General features: G+C 38.9%; 1 protein-coding gene and 1 long non-coding RNA gene across 4 annotated transcripts in view; one reads left to right on the top strand and one right to left on the bottom strand.

Annotated features, from left to right (window-relative positions):
• Positions 1-23778, top strand: part of LOC309339437 — a 657715-nt gene that overhangs the window by 85801 nt on the left and 548136 nt on the right. The window lies entirely within an intron of this gene.
• Positions 4831-23778, bottom strand: part of FUT9 (fucosyltransferase 9) — a 49585-nt gene continuing 30637 nt past the window's right edge. For 2 of the 3 annotated variants that reach the window (XM_081857285.1, XM_081857287.1), the window contains exon 2: positions 4831-7630. In XM_081857285.1, the coding sequence (XP_081713411.1) occupies positions 6546-7630 (1085 nt within the window). In that variant the 3' untranslated portion in view covers positions 4831-6545. The remainder of the gene's footprint in view (positions 7631-23778) is intronic. The other variant, XM_081857286.1, reaches the window with a different exon arrangement.

The following is a 23778-nucleotide window of genomic DNA, read 5'->3' as shown; positions in this document are numbered from 1 at the left end:
TCACATAAACTGCCAATATGGGTATTATGCACCCATGGGTGGGGAGGACATTTCCAGTTCTGCTTCAGGTGATAAAGTATTTTGGGCCAGCAGTGCTTATAATTACACAGTGAAATTATGTCACAGCAGGCACTGGATCTAGATAAGGAAGAAAGGGTAGAAGCTGTGTCAGGAAATTATCAACGCACTTGAAAAATTGCCTTAGATGCCAGCATCCTTCAGGGTTGAGATTGGTCTGCTGTAGTTTCACGCATTCTAGCAATCAACAGAGTGTTGAAATTATCATAATTTTAACATGTGTGACCTTGTCCATCATAACTTATGACTGTAGTTTTTTGCTGGGCCTGTTTTTGCTGGTCTTGAGAGAACTAGAGTGACATCACAAACAGGACTTCCATTCCTCTCATCACCCTTGTACCCCACAAATCTGCTCTGGAGAGTTCCCCTAACCCTCTGTAGCAGATTTAGGGGGCATGCAGGGAGAGGGGGATTTGTTCAGCCTGTGATATCTGCTCTTAGGTTTTTGCTATTTGTTTTTATTTTATGCACCAGAAAGGTAGAGCCTGTAGGCAATTATATAATTTCAAACCTACTTTAACGTTTTGAACAAGCAAAAGGAATTCATCTTGTTTATCAATTCAGATATATGTTCTTCAGTACAAGACAGATTCAGTTGCCATTGAAAACAATACAATGCCAATATGACTCAAAAGAAGAGAGCTCAGGTTCTAAATTACTTCAACGTGGTATGCTCTTTTGGATTCATTTCCCCAACACAAAATAACACAGTTTTGATAATACAACCTTCAGTTTGCTTTGCAGCATATTGCTTTCTAAAAAGCAAAACAAAACACATAAAACATACAAACATTGCCCATATATTTGATTACAATTTGATTACTTGAACACATTCAAAGAAAATTTGTCCTAAGGACTGAGAACAATGTTTCACTCACAGGACAGGGCTTTTCAACTCCAACCTCCTCACTCCAGCTTCCAGCACCACTGAAAGCCAATTTTGAGGTTTGTGAATGCTGTGGAATATGGCACAGGGCACAGCGCATGGAGCAGGGAATCTACATAAATCATGGGTCTCCCTCATGTGAGCAGAAATGCCGTTCAGCTCACAGTAGCTACCTCTGAATCCAAGCCAGGATTTCCCTTTTAGATAACGAAGGTTAAGATTTTATTCTATCACATTCATGCATATTTTCTCTTGTAGTGTAACAGTGTTAATGCTGGTGAACAGCGGAGATTCACAGTTTCCCTGCAATAGAGCTTTTTTGAAACAGTGGTAATACCTACACAGATGATACAAATGTGTGTGTGCATAGGGGAAGTATCAAAGTTTCACTTGGAAATAAAGGTGTCAGCTTCACCCTCTACTTTAATAGCTTTTTGTTCTTAAATGTCACATTTTTCAAACCTTTGAAGATACTGTCCTGATAAAGAGTTCCATGCTTCCTGTAGTGCAGGAATTCCCAAACTGTGGTCCGTAGACTCCTAGTGGTCTGCGACCTTCACTTGGGTGGTCTGCAGCATGCCCACATTGAATATTCATACTGATTTTTAATTGTATTTTTGTTGCTTCTTTTATTTTTATTGTATGGAATGCAAACTGTAATACAATAAAATACAATAGAAGCAATAAAATGCAATTAAAAATCAAAGAGCACCTAGCACAGCATGGCACAATGGCTACAACAGATAGAAAAATCATTAAGTAGTCTGCTAAGACAATCTGCAACTTTTAAGTCTTCTGTGGGAAAACAAGTTTGGGTACTACTGCTGTAGCATACAAACAGAGCTCTAATGAACAGAATGCTTCCTCATTCAGAAAAGAACACCGAGATCTGTTTCCTCCATTGAAATAAATGGGGAAGCTGTTGCAGCCATGTCTTATCACTTAGTTATTAGGTAAACAATTACCATCTTCTCAAACAAAGAAAATGGAAAAGATCGATGCATTATAGAACCATTTGCCTAAATGCTTTGGGGAACATGCAAATCATTTTGAAAGTCCAAAGTTCATACAAAAATGAGCTCAATTTACATACGATTAACGGACACAGAGTTTCATTGCAACCCCACATTATATTTCAGATAACAAAGGTTCATTTGTACAATATTTATCACTTAAAAATTATCCATTATTCATTATCCTTATTGCCCAGAGGTCACATAAGAATAAAGCACTAAGGACATATTTACATAAGTTGCTAGACTGGATATGGATGAAAATAAAACAAATACAGGGGAAAAGAATTTTGAATCACAGATAGAGTTATCACAATGCATAGTTGTACAAACACTGTAGCCCTATTTGGGTGCTCCCAATACTTGTTTAAAAAGAATGGGGCTATGTCTGCTGATCCTGCCCTTGCTGGCTACGCCCTGATACACCGTAGAAAGGTGCCTGTTCTATGTACAGTATGTAGGGTTCTCCTGCAATGTGGAACCCAGATCTCCCCTCATCATGGGGAGAATCCATGTGTGTAGAGGGTGTGTCCTCTGCAGACATGCTCTCACATGCATGCATGGTAAAGGGCAAGGACACGATAGGAGGATTTGAAGCTAGCTCTCCCTTTCATGATTGCTAATTTTGTTGATGAGCAGACATCAAATAGGGCTTGACAGAAAATGAATTCCAAATGTTTGCCCCAAAACTCCTTTTTTTTTTTTTTGCTGAGAAATATGAGAAAGGTAATGCTTCATTTTGAATTCTACTGACTAGTAAGCGTATCACATACTGAAATGTGAGCCTTAGAGTTCCAAGCACAACTTTTGTGCGCAAAGACATATTAGTTTCGTAGATGGGTGCAGGTTCAAATTCAACTGCATCGGTCTCTGGGGCCTGTGGCTGTTGTAAAACATTTTTAAAATTGGATTTAAAATATGTGGCAGCCTTCACTGTTGCACCACTATAAATCCAGTTGCAGATAGGTAGCTGTGTTGGTCTGCCATAGTCAAAACAAAATAATTTATTTTGTTACCACTATAAATAATATCCAAGCAGCACTCATTTAAAAGCTACCATTTTCAGGTCATGTATTGAGCTGTTGGATATTATCTATGTTACACTGTATTCTAACACAAGGCTCCCCAGCTTTTTTTTTTTTTTTTAAAAAAAAAACATATTTGGAAATCTACTAAACTGTCCTGGGCACCACAAAATACCAGGGGTGTGCATGTGCCCCAAAATTCAGCTTGTAACCAGTGGTGGAGCTTCAACCTCTGGCGGGGGGTGGGGACGGTTCGGCGGAGAGCAGGTGGGGGTGTGGCTGGCATTCCCCCCAGGGCATGGCACGCCTCCTGCGGGGGCGTGGCACGAGTCCTGGGGGCGTGGTGCACTGCCTGCAGAGACATGGTGCCCAGCACGGGGGGTGGGCAGCTGTGATGGCACCCCACCGGGATCGTGCCGCTGGGGACGGTGCGCTCCCCCCGCACCCCTGTTCCTTTGCCAGTGTTTCTATCATCTTGTAGTTGTGCATTAAAAAAAATGATTTGTTTCTGAGTTGTTCTGTGCACCTTTTCAATCTGATTTCTGAGCAACTTTATATAAAATTGAGCTTTGTGTGCCCCATTCACTATCATGGGGAGTTTAAGAACAGCTATAACATTTTCTCCTTTCTCCCAAAGTAGATGGAATTTACAGGAACAGGAGCCACCCCAACACCCCCCAAAGCAAAAAACTTCTTTGTACAATAGGATGGGCAGGGGGCCCTGCTGAGCACCAAGAGAGTGTGTGTCTGAGGGCACCACGCCAGGGACCCCAGTTCTAATACCTACAATTTTTACCTTTTTAATAAAATACATTTAAGCAAACAGCTTAGTCCTTCTCTCAGGGGAAGTGTCTACTTTCAGTGCCTAAAAGGCTGTTCTTTTTTATTGCATTGATTTAGTGTTAACGAAACCCTCAATTCATACATTCATAAAAGGACAGGAATAGATTTTAGCCACAAAGTACTGAGACAATGTAAAACCCTTTGAAACAGAAGGATGGGTGCTTCTCCCCAAACACATTAAGAAACACATGGATTGGACTTGCTATATATAGGTAGATCAATGTATCTTAGGAGCAATAGTATTCTGCAAGTAGAAAGCCATCACCTAATATTCAATATCATATGTGCCAACAGTTCACACAATGTGGGGCATTTATAAATGTGATCAAAATAAATCAAAATGTTCTACTGCCATTGCCCATCAAAATAAACCACCATTATAATCAGGTTTCTTCTCACTGACAATAGTGGCCAGTGTGGTGGGGCAGTGCCACAAATTTGCATCCAAACACCAGTGTTGCTACAGGTTACTTGGCTAGTGCTGGGGCAGGGACGGAGCAAGGTTAGGGCTGTGCAGGTGTGCTGGTGGAAGTGCTGGATTGGCTCTGCCAGCCCCTATCTTCCCACTGCTCTGCCCCAGAACTATTCAGGTAAGCTCCTTCACCTCACTGGCTGCTACTGCTCATTCCTTCTGGAAGTATGGAGAACAGGGAGCACCACATCTGTCATCAGCTCCCAAACTGTATGCACAACCCCTTTGGAAGATAATGAACGCTGGCAACTCTGAAGACATCAACAACCTTCTAGTCGCTGTCCTGCTTTCTCTTCTTTCACTTTCCCAGCAGATGAAAGGTTCTGTCAGCCTTCATGATTCATTCTGGAGCCTTCTGTTGTGCTGTGGTCTTGATAATCATGCTTTTATGCTTATTGTTAAAACATGAAGTAATCAAAAGCATTTGTATTCATCAATTTAGAAAGAAATATGAACTGAAATGTTTGCTTAGATCTCTGACCTTAAAATATTTGTGCCCCAATAAAACACCAGTAAGTGTCCCAGTGCTGTCTTAATTGTGCACACAGCTCAGGGATCACTTCTGAGACTGAATATTCCTATCATAGCAGCCTGCTAATGGCTGAATCATTGTCAGATGGTTACATCTGAGAAGTAGATGATTTGCAACTGACATAAATACAAGAATTAGTACAATAGAATCCTATGTACCCAGCTACCCAGACGTCCCACTGAGTTCAGTGGTGATTACTCCCAGATATAAGATTGTCACCTAACTGATAAATCTTTTACTCTTTTCAAGGCATTAGACAAAATATCTACCTACTGTTGAAACAGTGGTCCTATCAGATAAACAACAACAAAAAAGATTGATTATTGCTTATGGGAGGGACCAAGCTCAGAAGTGGAGCATGAGCTTTGTTATGCAGAAGGCTTCAGACTGAACTGGTGGGATCTCCAGTTAAAAGCATCAGGTAGCAGTTGATGTGAAAATATTTCTGCATCCTGAAATGATGAACAGCCTCTGCTAGATGGACAAATAGTCTTACCTGGTATAAAGCTGCTTCCTTTGTCCCCAAATGGAAACAGACTTTCATTTGCTGCCTTCTGAATCTTCATTTCAACAAAGCACTCAGTTCGTATTTAATTCTGACTGTGTGGTTTAAAAGCATGCCACTTAATACTTCGCCAAGGATAGAAAATGTTCACTTTGTCAATCAACTAGCATTCTAGAGTAGATGGAGGAAAATGCACATTTTTTAAAAAATGTATTTGTTTACCAAGGCCAGATTTCAAATAATTAGGAAACTAGTTCCATGAGCTGAACGGGTCTTTAGACTTATTTTTACGCAGTAGAAGCCTTCCATGCTTCATAGAAAACTGCTTTTGGAACTGTACCTTGTACGCAGTATATAAAATGGCATAGAAGGTCACATGTGTATTTCACTAAAGAGTTGAACTCACAAATATTTTTTCTTTGAATCCTATATTGAATCTTAGCTAGAAATTTTAATTTTTTTTTCTAAGCCTGTTTTCTCCCAGAAAGAAACTATCTGAGCCAGTGTAAACACCATTACTCTATGTATTGGCCAGTGACTGCTGTATTACAAACAAATAAAAAATGGGGGGAAGTTTTAAAAAGAAATGGTAAACAATAAATTACTATTCAGTGCACATAACCAGCTATATACATAGCAGGATTTCCAACAAAATATAAATAAGATAGCATGCCAGTGGCTCAGGAGGAATAATTTGTGCAACCATGGTGCACCAGTTTCACATACAGATCTCTAATAAGTGTCCACATAAGTTACTTCTCAGTTTTTCTCAGTACACATTGCAAAAAATGATATTTGTGTTTGCATTTGATGAAAATATAACAAGAAGTCACCATAGCGCTGATTGCTTTGACAAAATAATTAAACTTCTGTTCAGGCTGCCAGCTCTTAATTCCTTTTCAAAGTCACATCTATATAAAATAAAATGATCACCTCTCCAAATAAGTCAACAACACAGAACATGGCCAATGTCCGTGACATCATTAGTCTTTTTTAATGAGATACCTTTCTGTGGAAAGTAAGGAGAGTTTTGGATGAATGATCCAGAGATAGTGTAACTGGAATATGTTGTATCCAGGAAACAAAGATGTCACATATTCTGGAGGGATTCCCCCCACCATCTTCACTTGGAATAATGGTTTTGTTAGATTTTAAAAATATATATGTAAAGTGCAAGTAAGGGATAGGAGTTTAATTCCAAAACCATTTTTCTAAATTGCCAACCGACCTGTATTCCTGGTGTCTTTTTACATGGTCACAGGCAAGGCATGCATGTGATTCCCAAAATCGAGGAAGGTGCACTGAAAAATCCTTCCTCCAGTCGAAGTAGCTAACATACAGTTTATCATTTTTGTCAAGCAAAAGAAGATACTCTGAGAGGTCCCTTGGAGAGAGAAAATCCTCCACGTGAATGAAAGAACTAGCAGGGATGTAATTCTCATAGTTTTCTCTAGGAGGACCTAGAACGACTGGCACAGATCCAGCAAGAAAAGCATTGTAAAGCTTCTCTGTGATATAGTCTCTGTGGATAGAATTCTCAAAGGAAAGGTAAAACTTACAAGCGGAGATGGTTGGGATCAAATTTTTATCACTCACATAGTCTCCAAATGCTTGTCCATAGGTATGGATCTCAAGGTATTTACTTAGTTCATTATAATATTTGACCCTAGCATGCTCTGGGTTCCAGTTACTCACCACCCAACACACCAGTCTTTCTTTATTCGGCATTTCAAATGGAAAGGAGCTTGTGCTAACTACCATAAAGCCATAAGGCACTTGAATGTCTGAATCTCGACGATAAGTGAGGGTTAAATTGAATAGATGCTCAATCCCACTCTTTTGTGGAGTGTGTGTTGGTGATTCCAAGTTCATCCAGATCCATTTTTGAAATGGCGGCCTAGGTTGCTGAGGTAAATTAGTCAGATCCCAACTGATATCTCTGTGGTGAATAAGAACGGCATGAGACTGGTTATATAGTGTGCGGTCTGTAGTCAGATGGCACCCGTGGATGTTAAATGTTGGGCAGAATTTCAGATCAAATGTCTGGCCAAACGGCCATACCCATATCAGAATAGTTGTCTCATTGATATAATCATTTTTGGTGGAGAAGAAGTTCTTCATTTTTAGAACAGAGCTGGCTGATTCAATAGGACCAGATATCCAGCTGTTTGTCGGTTTGATATAAATAAGCAGACATGCCATGAAGCATCCCAGCACAATGAAGATAAATAGAAATGGCCGGAAAATTCCTTTGGGTGATGATGTCATAATTTGATCTGTGAAGGGAAGATGGAAATAGGAAGTCATCATCAAGCATTAAATTATTGTAATGTTACCCCATGGTAACAATGTCATACATTATACATTATTGTTCCACTAAGTGGTGGAACAACACCATTTGAGAAAAATCTGCTTCAGGAATCCTATAAGTAAATAAATACCAGTGGGTAGAGTAGTTGTTCTGCATGCACGATTTTCCAAGTTCAGCCACCAATATTTCCTAATGAATTGGGTTTTTTTGTTGGCAAAATTTTTAAAATATCAGGAAAAAGCAGGTGAAACATTTGCTTGAGCTATACTTGCAATTGGCACATCTCTTTCCATAAGCGTAAATCAATACTTCAAGGGACATTGGAATCTAATTTACATCTCATCTAAGTTACTGTTACTTCTTCCCATATTCCCCCTTGGATAGAGAATATGTCAGATGGATGGAGTGATATGCAAGGAAATCCTTTATCAAACATTATCTCCACAACCCCTCAATATTCCTGCAAGCAGCTGCCTTAGCAGAAATGAATTAAACTCTGCTAAAGTACCGTATTTTTTGCCCCATACGACGCACTTTTCCCCCTCCAAAAAGGGGAAATGTGTGTGCGTCTTATGGGGTGAATGCAGGTTTTCGCTGAAGCCTGGAGAGCGAGAGGGGTCGGTGCGCACCGACCCCTCTCACTCTCCAGGCTTCAGGAAGCTATCCGCAAGCCTCGCGCGCCCGGCAGGAGGTCCCACCAGGCGCGCAAGGCTTTTGGGCGGCAGCCTGAAGCCCGAAGCATGGGGCGCGCTGCGGAGCACGCCCCTGCTTCGGGCAGATGTCCGCAAGCCTGTTCTGGGGGCTGGGGTCAGGGGAAGCTCGGGCTTCCCCCGCGCCAGCCCTGTGCCTGGGGGGGAAATATTTTTTTCCCTTTATTCCCCCCCCCAAAAAAAATCTAGGTGCGTCCTATGGGGTGAAAAATACGGTAGATGGGTGGACAACCATAGCATATCATGAAAGGCTAATGTGCCAACAGTTTTCAGTATTTTGTCTCTCCCCTCCCCACCACAAACAAACTTTGTAAGGGAAGTGCATGCTGTTACATTTTTACATGTATTAAATATAATAGTAATAATAAGTTTAATATAATATTTTATGGAAAAATTTGAAGGAGAGTAAAATGACCTGATAGCAAATAAACAGTCTAATATTCTTTTTTCTTTTTTTTATTTATTTCAGCAAAAACAATAGTCTTTGTGGCAGCTTAAAGACACAGTAAATTTTAGTCACAGTAAATTATTTCCCCAGGATACTCAAATCACAGTGATTGGGATTTTTATTAAAATCTTATTGCTTATGTTTGATGCATTTTGTATGTTCTTTTGATACAGAAGATCAATTTAATTAATTAATAAATTCTACAGAAAGGTTTAGTTCAATTTATGGGGATTTCTATCAATAGCTCTTAGCTATGATAGGTACATGGAGTCTTTAATTCAGAATACGAGAGACAAGTCCGGTTGGCTGCTGTTGGAAAGAGATACTTGTTGCTTTGTGCAAAACTTTGCTCCTGGTTTCTATACCTTTCTACCACCCTTAATGTCCCAAACAAACTTTGATTGCTGCAAACTGGGAGCCCCAGTGAATGCTAACTTTGCACACCCACCATCATGTTAAACTGTGAAAATTTCTACCATTGATGCAGGCCAACACAAGTTCTCATGGTTGTAATCCTCTTGCTAGGAATGAATCTCAATGAATGAAAAAATGTCAAATTCCTCCACGAAGAGTTTTTGTCTTCTCTCATTCATCCTAACAACATAAACATTTCTGTTTCTTATACAGTGTGAATCATATAAGATATGCTAGTTAAGTTATTGAATATTTATGTTTTCCCAAAAAGATAATACAATCTGAGTAAAAAAGGCAGAACTTCATTTTGTTCTGACTAATTATTTTTAACAAGACACTCTATAAATTTAGTAAAGTGTATTGATTGCTGGAGAAAAGGCAATCCAGAAGAAGAAAAATGTGTCTTTACATTCAGGAGAGAAAAGTCCCACAGAGAAAAATCAATAATGCTCTGTTATGAGAACGAGTCACACAAGTCAGATCATTCACTAGTGATTACAGTGAGAGAAATCAAACATTTGATTGAAGTCAATAGCATAGCTCTCATTGAATTTAATGGTGTTTGATTGCACCCAATAGCGGTAGATTATGCCCAACAACTGTACATAAAGCTAAGTACCCCAACAGATCAAAGCAAACAAATATAATGAAAAAGTACCATAGAAACCAGAAAACTAGAACATATAATATTAAATGTCTTTACAAGCATTTCTATTGAAAACTATAATATGTAAAATCTCCCCCCCCTTAAAAAATACTGTGAAAATTTGATCTACGTCATTGTTTAATACATAAGGTTTAATTTACAAGCCACCATCATCTGTAAGGAAGCTAACTAAATTTTTCCACATCAAATTATTTACTGCTCAGTAATACAGCTTTTTTTATTGCAGCTCTTGAAAAACAAACAATACATTTATGTTATGAGTATATAACAGACAATTGCTTTTGATTTGCTTGAGAATGTAGATCTTGCAAATAACATCAATGAATGTTGCAGTGACTGTAAATATGTGCAGAATAATCAAGTCCAAGGTAAGATTTCAATGGAAGCTGGGTCCAAACTAAATGGTTGGTGGTAGATACAGGGACAGGAAACACACATGTTGCGAGAGAAGTTGGGAAGAGGGTCGCAGGAGGAAAGAAGCATGAGAAAAGCTTTTCATGTTCTTAGCATCCATGGCCCAGTGCTACCTGCAGAGCACTCCTTTCTACTTTTACCTAACCCTCCCTCCAACCCGGCCTGAGCATATGGCTTTCCCTTCACCTTCAGACTCAGCTTCACCTCCAGAAGCATGTAACTACAGAATTAACTATGGATCCTTTAATGATTGCAGACAGCTATCCATTGTGGTTCTGGAAAAGAGGCTTAGGGATTCTATAGCAGGCAGGGCAATGTGGGAAATGTTTCCTAAAGGAAAAAAGTTTTGGGGGAAAACTCTCTCCTAAACATTTTAAAGAGCATAACAGATGGCTCAGCAGAGCTTCTATACTTCCAGTGTTCCAAAGATAGTAATACCTGACTGGAATTCTACATTATTTCAGATAACAAATAGAACAAAATGCTTTATCATCCAAATACGTTTTTTGGATGGATAATCCTTAGCTGATAAAGTTAAATGAAATGGAATAAATTTCAACTGTTCTGATACCAGCCTTGCAAACTGAACGTGCTTCTGTAGAAAAGTTCTAATACAATTTCAAAACCAGACTAAATATGATCAGTCTCTCATAAGTCAGTTGGAAAGGTACTTTAAATTTGAGTTTTGTGAAAGTCATGAATATGTAATTTGGAAACTGATGTTGTTTTACCACTCTAGCCATTTCTCCTTTTATTCCACCAGGATTACACACTGTTCCTTTCTTAGCTAAAATAGAGGGCTTTTCTTGGAAGGCATGCTGCCAAGGCAAATCTGTCATAAACTGTATTTTGTAATGTCATTTCTACAAATTCTAAGAATAATCAACACATTTCCATGGCAGTTATTTTAAGCACAAAGTTCTGATTAACCATTGTTTATTGAAGCAAGCCTACATCATAAACAAAGGTTTGAAGTTGGCACGCTTGAGTAAATTGTAGTTAAAACTAACCACAGTTTGGATAAACTGAATTTGTGGTAAAAAGGGAAGGGACAGCCTGCAGGCTGCATTTGATATAGTGTATCAGTGCTGTATCTGTGTAGAGGATTTGATAATATGTTTCACATATCAGTTTTACAGCCTCGGTTTTCTTCATATTTGTACTTTTGTCTCACATTTCAATGGCATCAAAGCCAATAAAAGCAATGGTTTACAGTGGTACCTCGGGTTACATAGCCATCAGGTTACATACGCTTCAGGTTACAGACTCCACTAACCCAGAAATAGTACCTTGGGTTAAGAACTTTGCTTCAGGATGAGAACACAAATTGTGCTCCGGCAGCGCAGCAGCAGCAGCAGAACGCCCCATTAGCTAAAGTGGTGCTTCAGGTTAAGAACGGACCTCCGGAATGAATTAAGTACTTAACCTGAGGTACCACTGTATTTAGGTGTGACTATCAGCAATAAGGGTTGTTTCCTCAGAATGTACCTTATGCCAAAAGAAATCTTGTGATTTTGACACATGAGATCTACAATGGTCAGTGGATAGAGTTCACACTTGGCCATATAGTTTAGATCACCAGTTCAATTGCTTTGGGAACTTGACTATCAGTCATAGTTTCCATTTTTTCATAGTTTCTGAATACCACTTGCTGGAAACCACAGGAAGGGATAGCTCTTCCAGGTCCTATTTTCAGACTCTCTATAGACGTCTGGTTGGCCACTGTGAAAACAGTACACTAGACTAGATGAGCCACTGGACTATTCCAGTAGGTTCTTATGATCTTCTATTTATCATGGGAATGGTTCTATTTAATTGCCATCTCCAAATTTTACTTATGTTCATGTTTTCCTTGTCATGCCCACTGGCTTTTATATGTATTCATATTTATATGTGTTCATCATTATATAGATATTTATTCTGTTTTTATTGTTTTGTAAATCTTATGACATTTTTAGCCTCCTTATTGCAAGCCATATTGAAGCTATCTTGTGAAGGGCAAGGTGTAAATAATTTAAATGCAATGAATAAAATCACAAAACAATGGCAGGTTGGATTTTCCGGTCTTTTGCATGTGGTACACAACTGTACTAGGGTGGGTGTGGTGAGGAATTAGTGAGGCCATAAGCAGTGTAGGAGCCAGCTCAAATGAAAATCTCCCTTGCTTTTTTGGAAAATCTTCCTTGTTATTTCTTGCCGCTAAGAACCATTTCATAGTATCCTGCATCAATCCTAATTAATACAATTTTAGGATGAGGCATTCAATATTTTCTTGATTTCTTTCTCCCTTTCTATAAGCCCCGTCTCTCACAAAAGACTGACATTTCCAAATCAATCCTATTCTGCTACTGTGTTATGTGTACTGCATCACTGATCAGGCATGTAGGTAGCCCATTACCACTGTACATTGTTTTCTTCTATAGCAATTTAGAAATCCTCCATTGTAAAGCTAAGGAAACATACTCTCAGTGGATTCATCATATTGTTTAATGTCTTTTTTTAGAATGACAATATGGAGGAGGCATCTTTGATGAATTTCAGTAAAGGGGTAATTTTCATTTTCCTTCCGAATCCCTCTGGTACTGGAGCTAAAAAAAGAAAAGTACTAAGAAGAAAATATGATGATGTGCAACCAGAAGATTAAATATTAAAGGTCAGCAAGTGCTTGCTTTATACTTCTTGCAGCACAAAATCATACATAAAATTAATTTTTAAAAGCTGCTTATAGAACTGTTGTGCAGTGTATTACGAAGCTACTGAATTTTAGACAGAGATTTGAATTTTAATGTAAATCCATGGGGAAGATATCAACATCTAAAAATCTGCACATCATAATAAAACACACATTTAAATCTTAGGATGGACTCAAATGATTTTTCTTCTTCTTCTTATCACCATGAAGTTGTTCCCCTCCCCATTGCCTTGTAATGAGATCTACTTCACGCAAAGGATCATAACAAAAAAGTTTCAGCTGCAAGACTTGCATTTGGCAAAGCTTATTCGAGACCCAAACTTGTGTAGAATTTATCTATGACTCAATTCCATCCAGAACACATTGTGTAGGCAGTTAGAAAAGCCTTTCCTAAGCATTTAGGGCAAACAATTATGTCTATAGTCTCTTTTTTTCATAATCAGGGCTGGTCCTGACATGCAGCAAGGTGAAGTGACATTTTTGAAGTTGGGGGCAGGCAGAGGAGAGTAGATAAAAGCTTAAGCTGGTTTCTGCAGGGTGCAAATAAGACTTTTAAAGCATTGGCTAGGTGGAGAGGGCACTTGCATCTCTGCTTGAGACATCAGAATGTCTTGGGACAGCAGTATTCAGAAAGCTTGACAGCACTATATATGTCAGCTAGCACATTGCTTTATTATCTTTTATTTTAATCAATTTTAGTCAAATTTTCTTCCTCACCTGACTTGACAAGGCTCAGTAGGACAAAATTTGAGAACTTCAGCAACAGAAAAATGTGTCAAATTCAACTTTCCAACTTGTTTAATAGCAAACAGCTTTTACTAGATTCCACAGCTACCTGAGTTCCACAGCTTGGGCAGCTAATGTGGTGCTTTCCTGATATTGTGGACTACAACTCCCATCATCCATAGATAGCATGGTCAATGGTCAGGAATGGTAAAAAGTAAAAGGTAAAGGACCCTTGGATGGTTAAGTCCAGTCAAAGGTGACTATGGGGTGTGGCACTTATATTGTTTCAGGTCGAGGGAGCAGGCGTTTGTCCACAGACAACTTTTCTGGATCATGTGGCCAGCATGACTAAACCGCTTTTGGTGCAATGGGACACCGTGACAAATGCTAGAGTGCACAGAAATGCCGTTTACCTTCCCCCTGCTGCAGTACCTATTTATCTACTCACATTGGTATGCTTTCGAACTGCTAGGTTGGCAGAAGCTGGGAAACAGCAATAGGAGCTCACCCCATCACATGGATTCTAACCACTGACCTTTTGATCGGCAAGCCCAAGAAGCTCAGTGGTTTAGACCACAGCGCCACTTGCTTCCTATAAGTCAAGGAAGATGACGTAGAGGAACAGCATATGTAGGAACCATGTTGAATACCCCTGTTCAGTAGGAGATCTATATTGTAAATAGGAATCTTCTGTAGCAGCTTTCTCCAAAGCAGCACTGTTGCATTTCTAATACAGAAATTTTCAGAATGAGACATAATAAATAAGGATTGTAAGAGGTTTTCCCCTGAAAGACTATGAAAGTAAAGAAAAATGGTTGTATGACAGCTTGGATAGGGTGGCCGACACAAGCAGCAATAGCAGTGCTATTTTTATAGAAAAAGATCTGCCAAAACTCACCATGAAGACATCCTTTGTTTTCTTATAATAGCAATGGCACCCACCTGAGAGGTGCCATAACTGAGTTCTGTTGAGTTCTGGCTGGAAAAACAAGCCCTGAGCAATAGGAACGTGTATGAGAGATGTAGTAAATTAAAATGCCTATGTATTTTAGGAAAGTAGGTATAGCATTATCAACTCCCAGAAAAGAAAAGATGTGCATTTTATATTGATATGACGGCAATTCTAAAAATATGTCAAGTGTATCGGAAGCCTAAGGCTATTTAAAAAAGTATTTGAAACACTGTCATACAAATAAATCACAGCAGCAACTACAATCTGAAGATCAATAGATATCTAGAAAAACATTCTGCCTGCTCCAAACAGCTACCCTTCATTAGATGAGTTTGCAGTTTCCTTCAGGAAAGCAGTACTGTTTTCACCTAGCTATGTGTCTGATAAAAGCCAGTCCCAATAAATATGCCAAGTATCTGTTGCTCTTCTTTGGTTAGTTAATTTATGGAAAAACAGTTCATAATTATACACTATGTTCCTCTCTAGTTTTAAATTGCCCCCAAACAATAAAAGCAATTTATATCCTCCTTTTCATTAAGTTTTGCTAGACCAACTCAAAAAATGTATGTAAAATTGGTCGGTGTATATTATCCTTCAGGAAAAAAATAGTACCTGGTTTTTTTAATTGCCTGGAAATTTTCAACTATATAAATGGCAACTGGATCATATAATTTGTAGTGTTAAATTCAGTAGAAGTTACTCTTAACAAAGTGTTTAGGATTAGAGTTGAGGCAGTTATGGCTGCTTTAGGATTAGATGTTCTCTTTCAAACTGCCATTTTTGGGAGTCAGTGAAGCAGAAACAAATGGCTATTGTCAGGGATATAAATGTTGAGGCTGCAGGCGTATTTCGCACAACTCGATTAAAGAGTCTCAATCATTCTTAAAGCCAGCCAAGAACAGGTACAACTTTCAATAAAATGCCACTGTATTCTTGATATTAACTGGAACAATGCTTGTTAAATAATCAGCAAGCTAGGTTGCAATCTGCTCAACATACAGCAGATGAAATCAAGCCATTGAAGCAATCAGGGCCAAAACGATCTGCAAAGAGACTATCCTGAAAGTGGTTCACCTGCTATTTTATTTGTTTATTTAGGATATTTATAGACCACTTGATCAAAAAGCTTTCCATTTATGAGTGATCTGAGGAATAGGGTAATCTCAATCTGTGCACTGGTCAGGTTGCATTGTTTCACAAGCAGCTCTAGAAACAAACAGCTGCTTGTGGTAAAATCAATGTGAAATAACAGTGATTGCATAAAATGTACATGAACCATTTCCCCACAAATCTAATTTAGGTGTGCAGGTCTCACTTTTGCCTTTGGTTGCTTGGAAGTGCCAGGGCAAAACTGTGGCATGACTGATTGGGGTTAGGCATGTGACACAGAAATTATAAGCGCGGAAGTAAATTTTGATAGAAAACAAATATTTAAGTAGATCTGCAGTTTATATGTGAACTCTATTTTGAAACATATGGACTATGAAATTTTTGACTTTGGATTCATTTATTTTAATGTTGTGTTGAGGTTGCTGCAGTTTGGGCAGTGTATCTTTGATATTTCTGTGTTTTATTTTTTCTTATTGTGAGTTTTTAAAGTTCTTTATTTTATTTTTTTAATTCAATTTTTAGCCCAGATGCTGCCTTTACAAGGAAGCTTAGAAGACTCTAAAACACATGAAAGTAAAATTACAGCGCACACACAAAATGGCAGCTACTAAATATTTTATTTCCAAGTAGGTCAAACTTCAGGAAAACACACTTTTAAAAAATGTATCTTCTAATAACTGACATATATTAAGAGGTTTAGAACTTTGTATACCAATCTCAGAAATAAAACTTCTAAAGACCACAGTCTCATGTTTCGAAAAATTGACTCAATTTCAATTCATGCAACATTTAAATTCTGTTCTGTTCTAGAATTACATGTGGTTTTAAAAATGTAAACCATGGTGCTTAAAGGATTACTGGTAGATTGTTAAAGGATAATGTCAACTTCACTGTAAATGGAAAGAAAATGCTGCAGATACACTTGTGACATAATTTGAAATGTTGGTATACTTTGAATATCCAATTTGCTTATCTCTTCAGTATCATATTCATTTCACTTTCATGGCTGAAGAGATCTCAATCCCCCTTCTTTGTAAAAGCCTGTATTCAATTAAAAAAGTATTTCCTTCTACAACTTTCTATATTGGTTCTTAAAAGATCAAATGCTTTCCTTCATCTCTTGTGTATGCACTTGAACCTGCACTCATTGTCCCATCAAGAGTTTCCTTTCATTTGATCTTCAGAAAGATTCTATCCCTCAAAGGATTTTATCAGTGCCAGTTCCTTTGTCTACAGACAAGCCTTTATGAGAATGAGGGCTGTTTCCCCACTCCCTTGGAACAGGGGGTTCTTTTCACTGATTTTAATAACTATTGTAAAAAACACAGGGACACATTTTTATGTTTGATGTCTACATTTTTTTCTATTCCCATTTACAACTACATTTTTATTTCCATAATATTATGTTTTCTGGCAAAAGTCATTATAAAATGCAAAACATTTTGATAGTGCATTATGTTAAAAACAAGGCGAATATGCTTTTGAATATAACCACACAGTTTCCTTTTCCAAAGGAAGAGGAGCTGCCATTATTTCCCTTTATGCTGCAGCCCCCTGAGCCTCATTGAATGCTGCTCCAGAGGCTTCTCAACATAAGGCTGTTGGGTTCTGGTGCTGAAGATGGAGTCTGAAAATTCTCAATGCACTCATGGATGATGAGGTACAGCCTTTCAATCCCAGCCATGCAGTATCAAGTTCCAAGGTCATATTCCACACAGCACATGCCTAGACCCCTAGTGCTCTATCATGTTCTGATATGATCAGCGCCACTTTTTAAATCTTGAAAATATTCTGTATTTCATTCACACAGAGCAGAGCCCACAGCACATAGCTCCCCACACAGCACTAAGCTATGGGTTTTTTATCATTATATTTGCTTATTTGTTTTAGAATATACTCTACATCTGAATAAAAAAGAGTTTTAAATAATCTTCAATGCATGTACAACAATGAGACCCTTTTATCTTTCCATTGAAATAAGGGTGTACATTAACTGGTCCCATCCTCTGCAACTGAGTATAAATAGTTCTTAAGTGGCACAATTGCAGCCTCATGTAGACCAGTTCAATGTACTTTGGAAAGGTAAGTATCTTTATTTAAAGGAGAGCAATAACTGTTCACTTTGCTCATAAAAAAAAGGTTTAATGAATGTACATCCTTGTGTACTGGAAAAAATATAAGACACCTGAGGATCTAGGAGCATGCAAAGGGAATTCTTAAGACTTTATATACAAAAGTAGTGCAAAACAGGAAAGAAGTGATGCAATCACCACTACTATTGCCACCACCACACATGTGTGTGCAGTTTCCAGTGGTTACGAACACACTCTTTCAGTAACAGGCCTGGGCCACTATACATCATTCCGAGTCCTCAGAATCTGGAAATACTATACTCGACTACCAGGTTATGCCTTCTACACCAGGAAGATTCATCACCCTGCCTCCATGGATATTCAGCGTTACCAACAGTAAACTCCCTCTAGGATATGCCTAGCAAGAAAGCTAGTCCCTTCCACCCTCACATTCTTCTCTCCTAGACACATACAATTTCACATCTGCCATTATGCTCACCACTGGTCCCGATATGCTCCTTCTCTGCTCCAATTTCAAAGCCACATAAACCATTTGCTTCTCTCGCACTCAGCGCGCGCGCGCACACACACACACACTCTTCCCTAGCCCTTTACAAACTCAAATGTCCTCTGACTTTCTCACCCCGTGTCCGTCCTCTCCCTGGCTCAGCGTCCCCAGTTATTGATTCTGATCTTCTGCTTGTACCAGTTGGTGAGCACGCTGGGGCACTGAGTTATGTTCTGATCAAGCAGTTCTCTGATATCAGCATTGCTTTCCAAATCTTAAGGTGGAGCCTTGTATTGCACTCCTTTGAAAGCAGCCACCAATGCAGTTTTAAGAAGGGTTTGAAGTGCATCTCATGTACATCCAACTATAGAAGTTACACCATCTGAATTCTCTATCCCCCCCCCCCCAATTTCTGCTGTGCTGACAGTTATGGGCTCCAAACTAATCTAACCCTTTTGTTTTGAAACTGTGACGAGTACATTTGCTACACAGTGGCTTCTGTCCCACTAAAATCAAAGTATCAAAGAAATAGCTCACTGCCCTTTTTACAGAGATGCAATCTGAATTGCAACTACCGGTAATTATCCCTTTATGGGAACATCCTGGCCTTGGTAATGGAGCTATACCTTTTCTTCAAGTCACCAATGCCTCATCCTTCATTATAAACCCACTCTGTTTTCTTCATCTCTCTATTTATTAATACTATTTTGGTGTTCTTGGTCCTGGATTATATTAGATTCTGCACAGCAAATGTCACCAGGGAAAAGTATGTTAAGTTGTATCCGAATAGGAAGCCCTGGGTGACAGGAGAGGTTAGGAGATTATTGAAGGCCAGAAATTCTGCTTTTAGAACTGGGAACCGGGTATTGTATGGCATAGAAAGAGCGAACTTGAAGAGGGGTATCAGGAAAGCAAAAGCGGAGTACAGAGGAAAAATTGAGGACCATCTGAGAAATCATGATACTAGACAAATGTGGCAGGGAGTCCAACATCTGACTGGTTATAAATCAAGGAATTAATCAGTGGTAGAGAGTACTGCTTCCTTGGTGGGAGAGTTGAATACCTTCTTTGCCCGATTTGAGGTGACACCAACAGTGACTCCAACAGGGATGCCAGAGCTATTGGCGTCACTACCTACAGGAAATGCTGCCAGGGTGGAAGAAGGAGAAGTGAGGCGAATATTAAAGGAGGTAAACAGGAGGAAGGCTATGGGCCCGGATGGGGTGGCTGGCAGGGTGCTAAGAGATTGTTTGGACCAACTGGCAGGAATCTTTACAAAGATTTTTAACCAGTCTCTGGCCCAAGCCACTGTTCCACCCTGTCTGAAATCTGCTACCATTATACCCCTGCCAAAAACATCAAAGATAGACAGTCTGAATGATTTTCGCCCTGTGGCGCTGACACCCATTATAATGAAATGTTTCGAAAAACTGGTGAGGAAGCGCATCTTATCTTGTCTGCCAGTGGGACTTGACCCTTACCAGTTTGCGTACAAGGCAAAGAGATCCACAGAGGATGCTGTGGAAATGGCTTTACATGCTGTCCTGACTCATTTGGAGAAGCAAGGGAACTACGCGAGATTGTTATTTGTAGACTTTAGTTCTGCATTTAATACTATTCTTCCGCATAGATTGGTGCCCAAATTATTAGACCTGTGACTTCCACCATGTTTTTGCAGGTGGATACTAGACTTTCTATCAAACTGTTCCCAAAGGGTCAGGTTGGGTTCCCACGTCTCTGCGGATCTCATCATGAATAAGGGGACGCCGCAGGGGTGCGTGTTGAGCCTGCTTTTATACACGCTCTATACACAGCTGACTGTGCCCCCAAATACCCCAGTAATAAGATCATTAAGTTCGCAGATGATACAACGGTGGTTGGTTTAATTACGGCTGGAGAGAGGGAGACGGCCTATAGGAAGGAAGTTGAGCAGTTGGGGGAGTGGTGCAGGAAAAACAACTTACTGCTTAACTTAAAGAAAACAAAAGAGATCATTGTGGACTTTAGGAAATGTAAATTGAATATTCAGCCACTTATTATTGAGGGGAAGTGCATGGAACAGGTCTCAGTGTTTCGATTTCTGGGAATGGAGTTGAGAGACGACCTAACCTGGGGAGAGAACAGCAAAGACCTGGTGAAGAGAGCACAGCAGAGGTTATATTTTCTGAGAATCCTCCGGAAAAACAATCTCTCAAAGGACCTGTTGATGGCATTCTACCATTGCACTGTGGAGAGCGTACTAACTTATGGTCTGTGCGTGTGGTTTGGGAGCTGCACGGCCAGGGAAAAAACAATGCTATCCAGGGTTGTAAAGACTGCAGAGAGAATTATTGGGTGCACTCTTCCTACCTTAGATCAAATCTATGCTGCCAGGTGCCATAAGAAAGCGGCAGAGATAGCACATGATAGTACGCACCCCAGAAATGATCTCTTTCAGCTTCTGCCTTCTGGAAGAAGGTATAGGGTTATAAAGGCCAGGACTCGCCGCCTGAAAAACAGTTTCTACACTAATGCAATTCTGGTTCTAAACACAGCATAAGGGGTCTCTGTAGTATAGTGTATTTTAAAATGGGGTTTTAGAGTTTTTTAGGGGTTTTTGAATGTTTTATGTAGTTTTATGTAGTTTTTATGTAGTTTTATGTAGTTTTGTGGTAGTTTTATGTAGTTTTGTGGTAGTTTTATGTAGGTTTTATGTAGTTTTATGTAGTTTTTCAATTTCATTGTTCCGCAAGGGACAATGACAATAAAGATATCGTATTGTATTGTATTGTATTGTATCGTATTTCATTTTAACTAAGGAGAGCAGCTCCCCCCCCCCAAATAGAAATAATTATAAACTGCTAAACATTTAGATAATATCACAGCTGGGTGCAACAATAAAACAAAACCAATAAAATACAGTACTTGAAAAAATAGCAAATGCTATCGGTTAATAGGCTTATCATTCTGAGAAAAGCCTCTATAAATAAATGTGGAGTGCAGGTTGGCATTCACAATCTTGGCGACTTTCTAATCTCAGTGGGTGGCGTGTTCCACAAGATGGCAGCCAATAAGACATGGAGTGAACCTCTGGTTCAAGTCACACTGTAAGGAAGTCCCCCACTGATGACCATAGTGAGTTATCTGAATTTGCACTTGGCAAATCTGTGATTTTGGATCAAATATGTTTCACACATGCATATTATCTGTAGTTTTGATCTTAGCAATTTATGAAGAAGGGTTCAAAACATGATGGTCTTTTTCTAAGGCTGCCTCTTTGCATAAATAGTACATAATCTTCTCTGCAATTTTATGAAAGAGCATAGATAAGTATTGCCCTTCTTCTGAGAGCATTAGTGTCAATGAATTTGGTCCACTTGGCCAATGTGCTATGCAAATTGTAGCATATTATAATGCTTTCTATGATTAATCCTTCTCACTGTATTCAGAATGTGATGTACAGAATGGAAGTGGGACTGTCAAGAAAATTTTGCAGTATGGAGTGCTACAGTTCACTACTCCTGTTAGTTAGCCAGAATGTTTTCCATCATCTATGAGTCCCCCTTGCCCCCCCATGCAAAAAAAGTTTTTTTGTACTTCCACAAACCTTTGGGTCCCCCAAAGCATAATGGTATCTCATGTGGGTGTGGTACCATTTTGGCTACACACGGCAGAACACACATTTAATTTTAGCAGTACTAAAACCCATCAGCTTTGATTTCATGTAATATAGTGATTGTGCTATTGAGAGACTAAAATTACATGTGATGGTCATCTACCAAATTATTACTTATCATTAATCTGCATATAGCTTTTACTTGAGCAATACATGTTGTTATCGTACTGAGTCATTTGAGAAAGCAAGTAAATTGCACTAAAGCAGCTGATAACACAAAGGAATTGACAAACATCATTTCCTCAGGCTTTATTGTATTTCTAATTCACTTACTTGAAAAGTGCAGCATTGTGCTGCTGCATACAATGTGGTGTGTGTGTGTTTGTGTGTGTGTGTAAGAGTTTAAGTGTCCTACCAGTTAGCATATCTTCCTGGTTCAGCTTATGCCAAAGGTAACAACAACAACAACTGCTACTACAGTAACAACAACAACTGCTACTACTTTTTATTCTTCATATTTCACCCATCTGACTGGGTTGCCCTATCCATTCTGGGCAGCTTTAATCAGTATGCCTATACATTCTCCACAGCAGTTCTTTGTTTCTCTGGTTTTTCATAGTAAATTTATGGTTGCATATTCAGTGTTGAATTATTGCAACAGCAAGTGTTAGCTTGTATGTGTGAATGAATTTACTAGATCAGTTTACTAGACTCTAGAATTTACTAGACTCACAGAACAAATAGCAGATTCTGAACTTTCAAAGCCTTTTCCTTTTAGATACAATGTCCATGGATTCAGCTAGTCAATGGATTCAGTTCACATACTCAACTGAGAATTATCAAGCACTGCATAATCAAGAAAGGAGAAATTATGCTGCGTACATGCATTTGTGAATCAGGCTGCCCCTTGCAACTCATTGTGTATTCTCTGTACATATTCTCACACCCTCTTGATTCGTTGGATGGGCTTGCATTTGAAAAAGGTAGAAATGCCTGCTGTGGTCTAAAAACAAGCAAACCACAAGCAAAACATTGAGGAAGGGAGGGAGGGAGGGAGGAAGGAAGGACAGAGACCTTGAAATATCTTTCTGGATTTATCAAGAGTCATGAACTGTGTACATATAGAGTGTACAAGAAAACAAAAAGGTGAAGGAAAGGGGACAATGGCTGATATGAAACTATTGCAAAAATCATTTGTCCAAATGACAACAAAACATAGTGGTAAGATTAGTATCCTGTGTCCCTCAGACTGAAGCTCAGGGGGTAGCCATTTTAGAGCGGGCCTTTTCAGTGGTGAATCCCTGGCTATGGAATGCCTAAGGAAGCCTGCCTGGCTCCTGTTTAAGAATTATAAGTTCTGGTTTTAAATCCCTGTGGTATGGTGGGTGGTTTTAATTTACATATTTAATGTTATGTGCTAAATATGGTATTTTATTATGCTCATTTTGTATTTGAGTTTTTATGCTGATTTTCTATTAAGCTTATTGTGGTTTTATTATAATATGGTTTTATTCTTATATTTTATTATTTTATTCTGCATGACAATGAGAAAATGTATTTTATGAGGCATCTCACAAATCTCACAAATAAAAATAAAATAAAATGAAAGCCAGTAGAAGGAGGCATCTAACTAAAAGGGATTTACATCTGTGAAAACCTATGTATGCTTTGGAAAAATGAAATCCTTTGCATACTTACTTGGATGTTAAGTCCCACTGTATATTCTGGGACTGACTTCAGGATAAAGGTGAAGGTGAACAGGTCTGGTTTGCAAATCCAGTTCAAAATAGCCAGAACATTTGCAG

This window comes from Podarcis erhardii (assembly GCF_964252035.2).
Source record: "Podarcis erhardii genome assembly, chromosome: 3".
NCBI classification, from domain to species: domain Eukaryota; kingdom Metazoa; phylum Chordata; class Lepidosauria; order Squamata; family Lacertidae; genus Podarcis; species Podarcis erhardii.
This window is presented reverse-complemented; position numbering and strand designations above follow the sequence as displayed.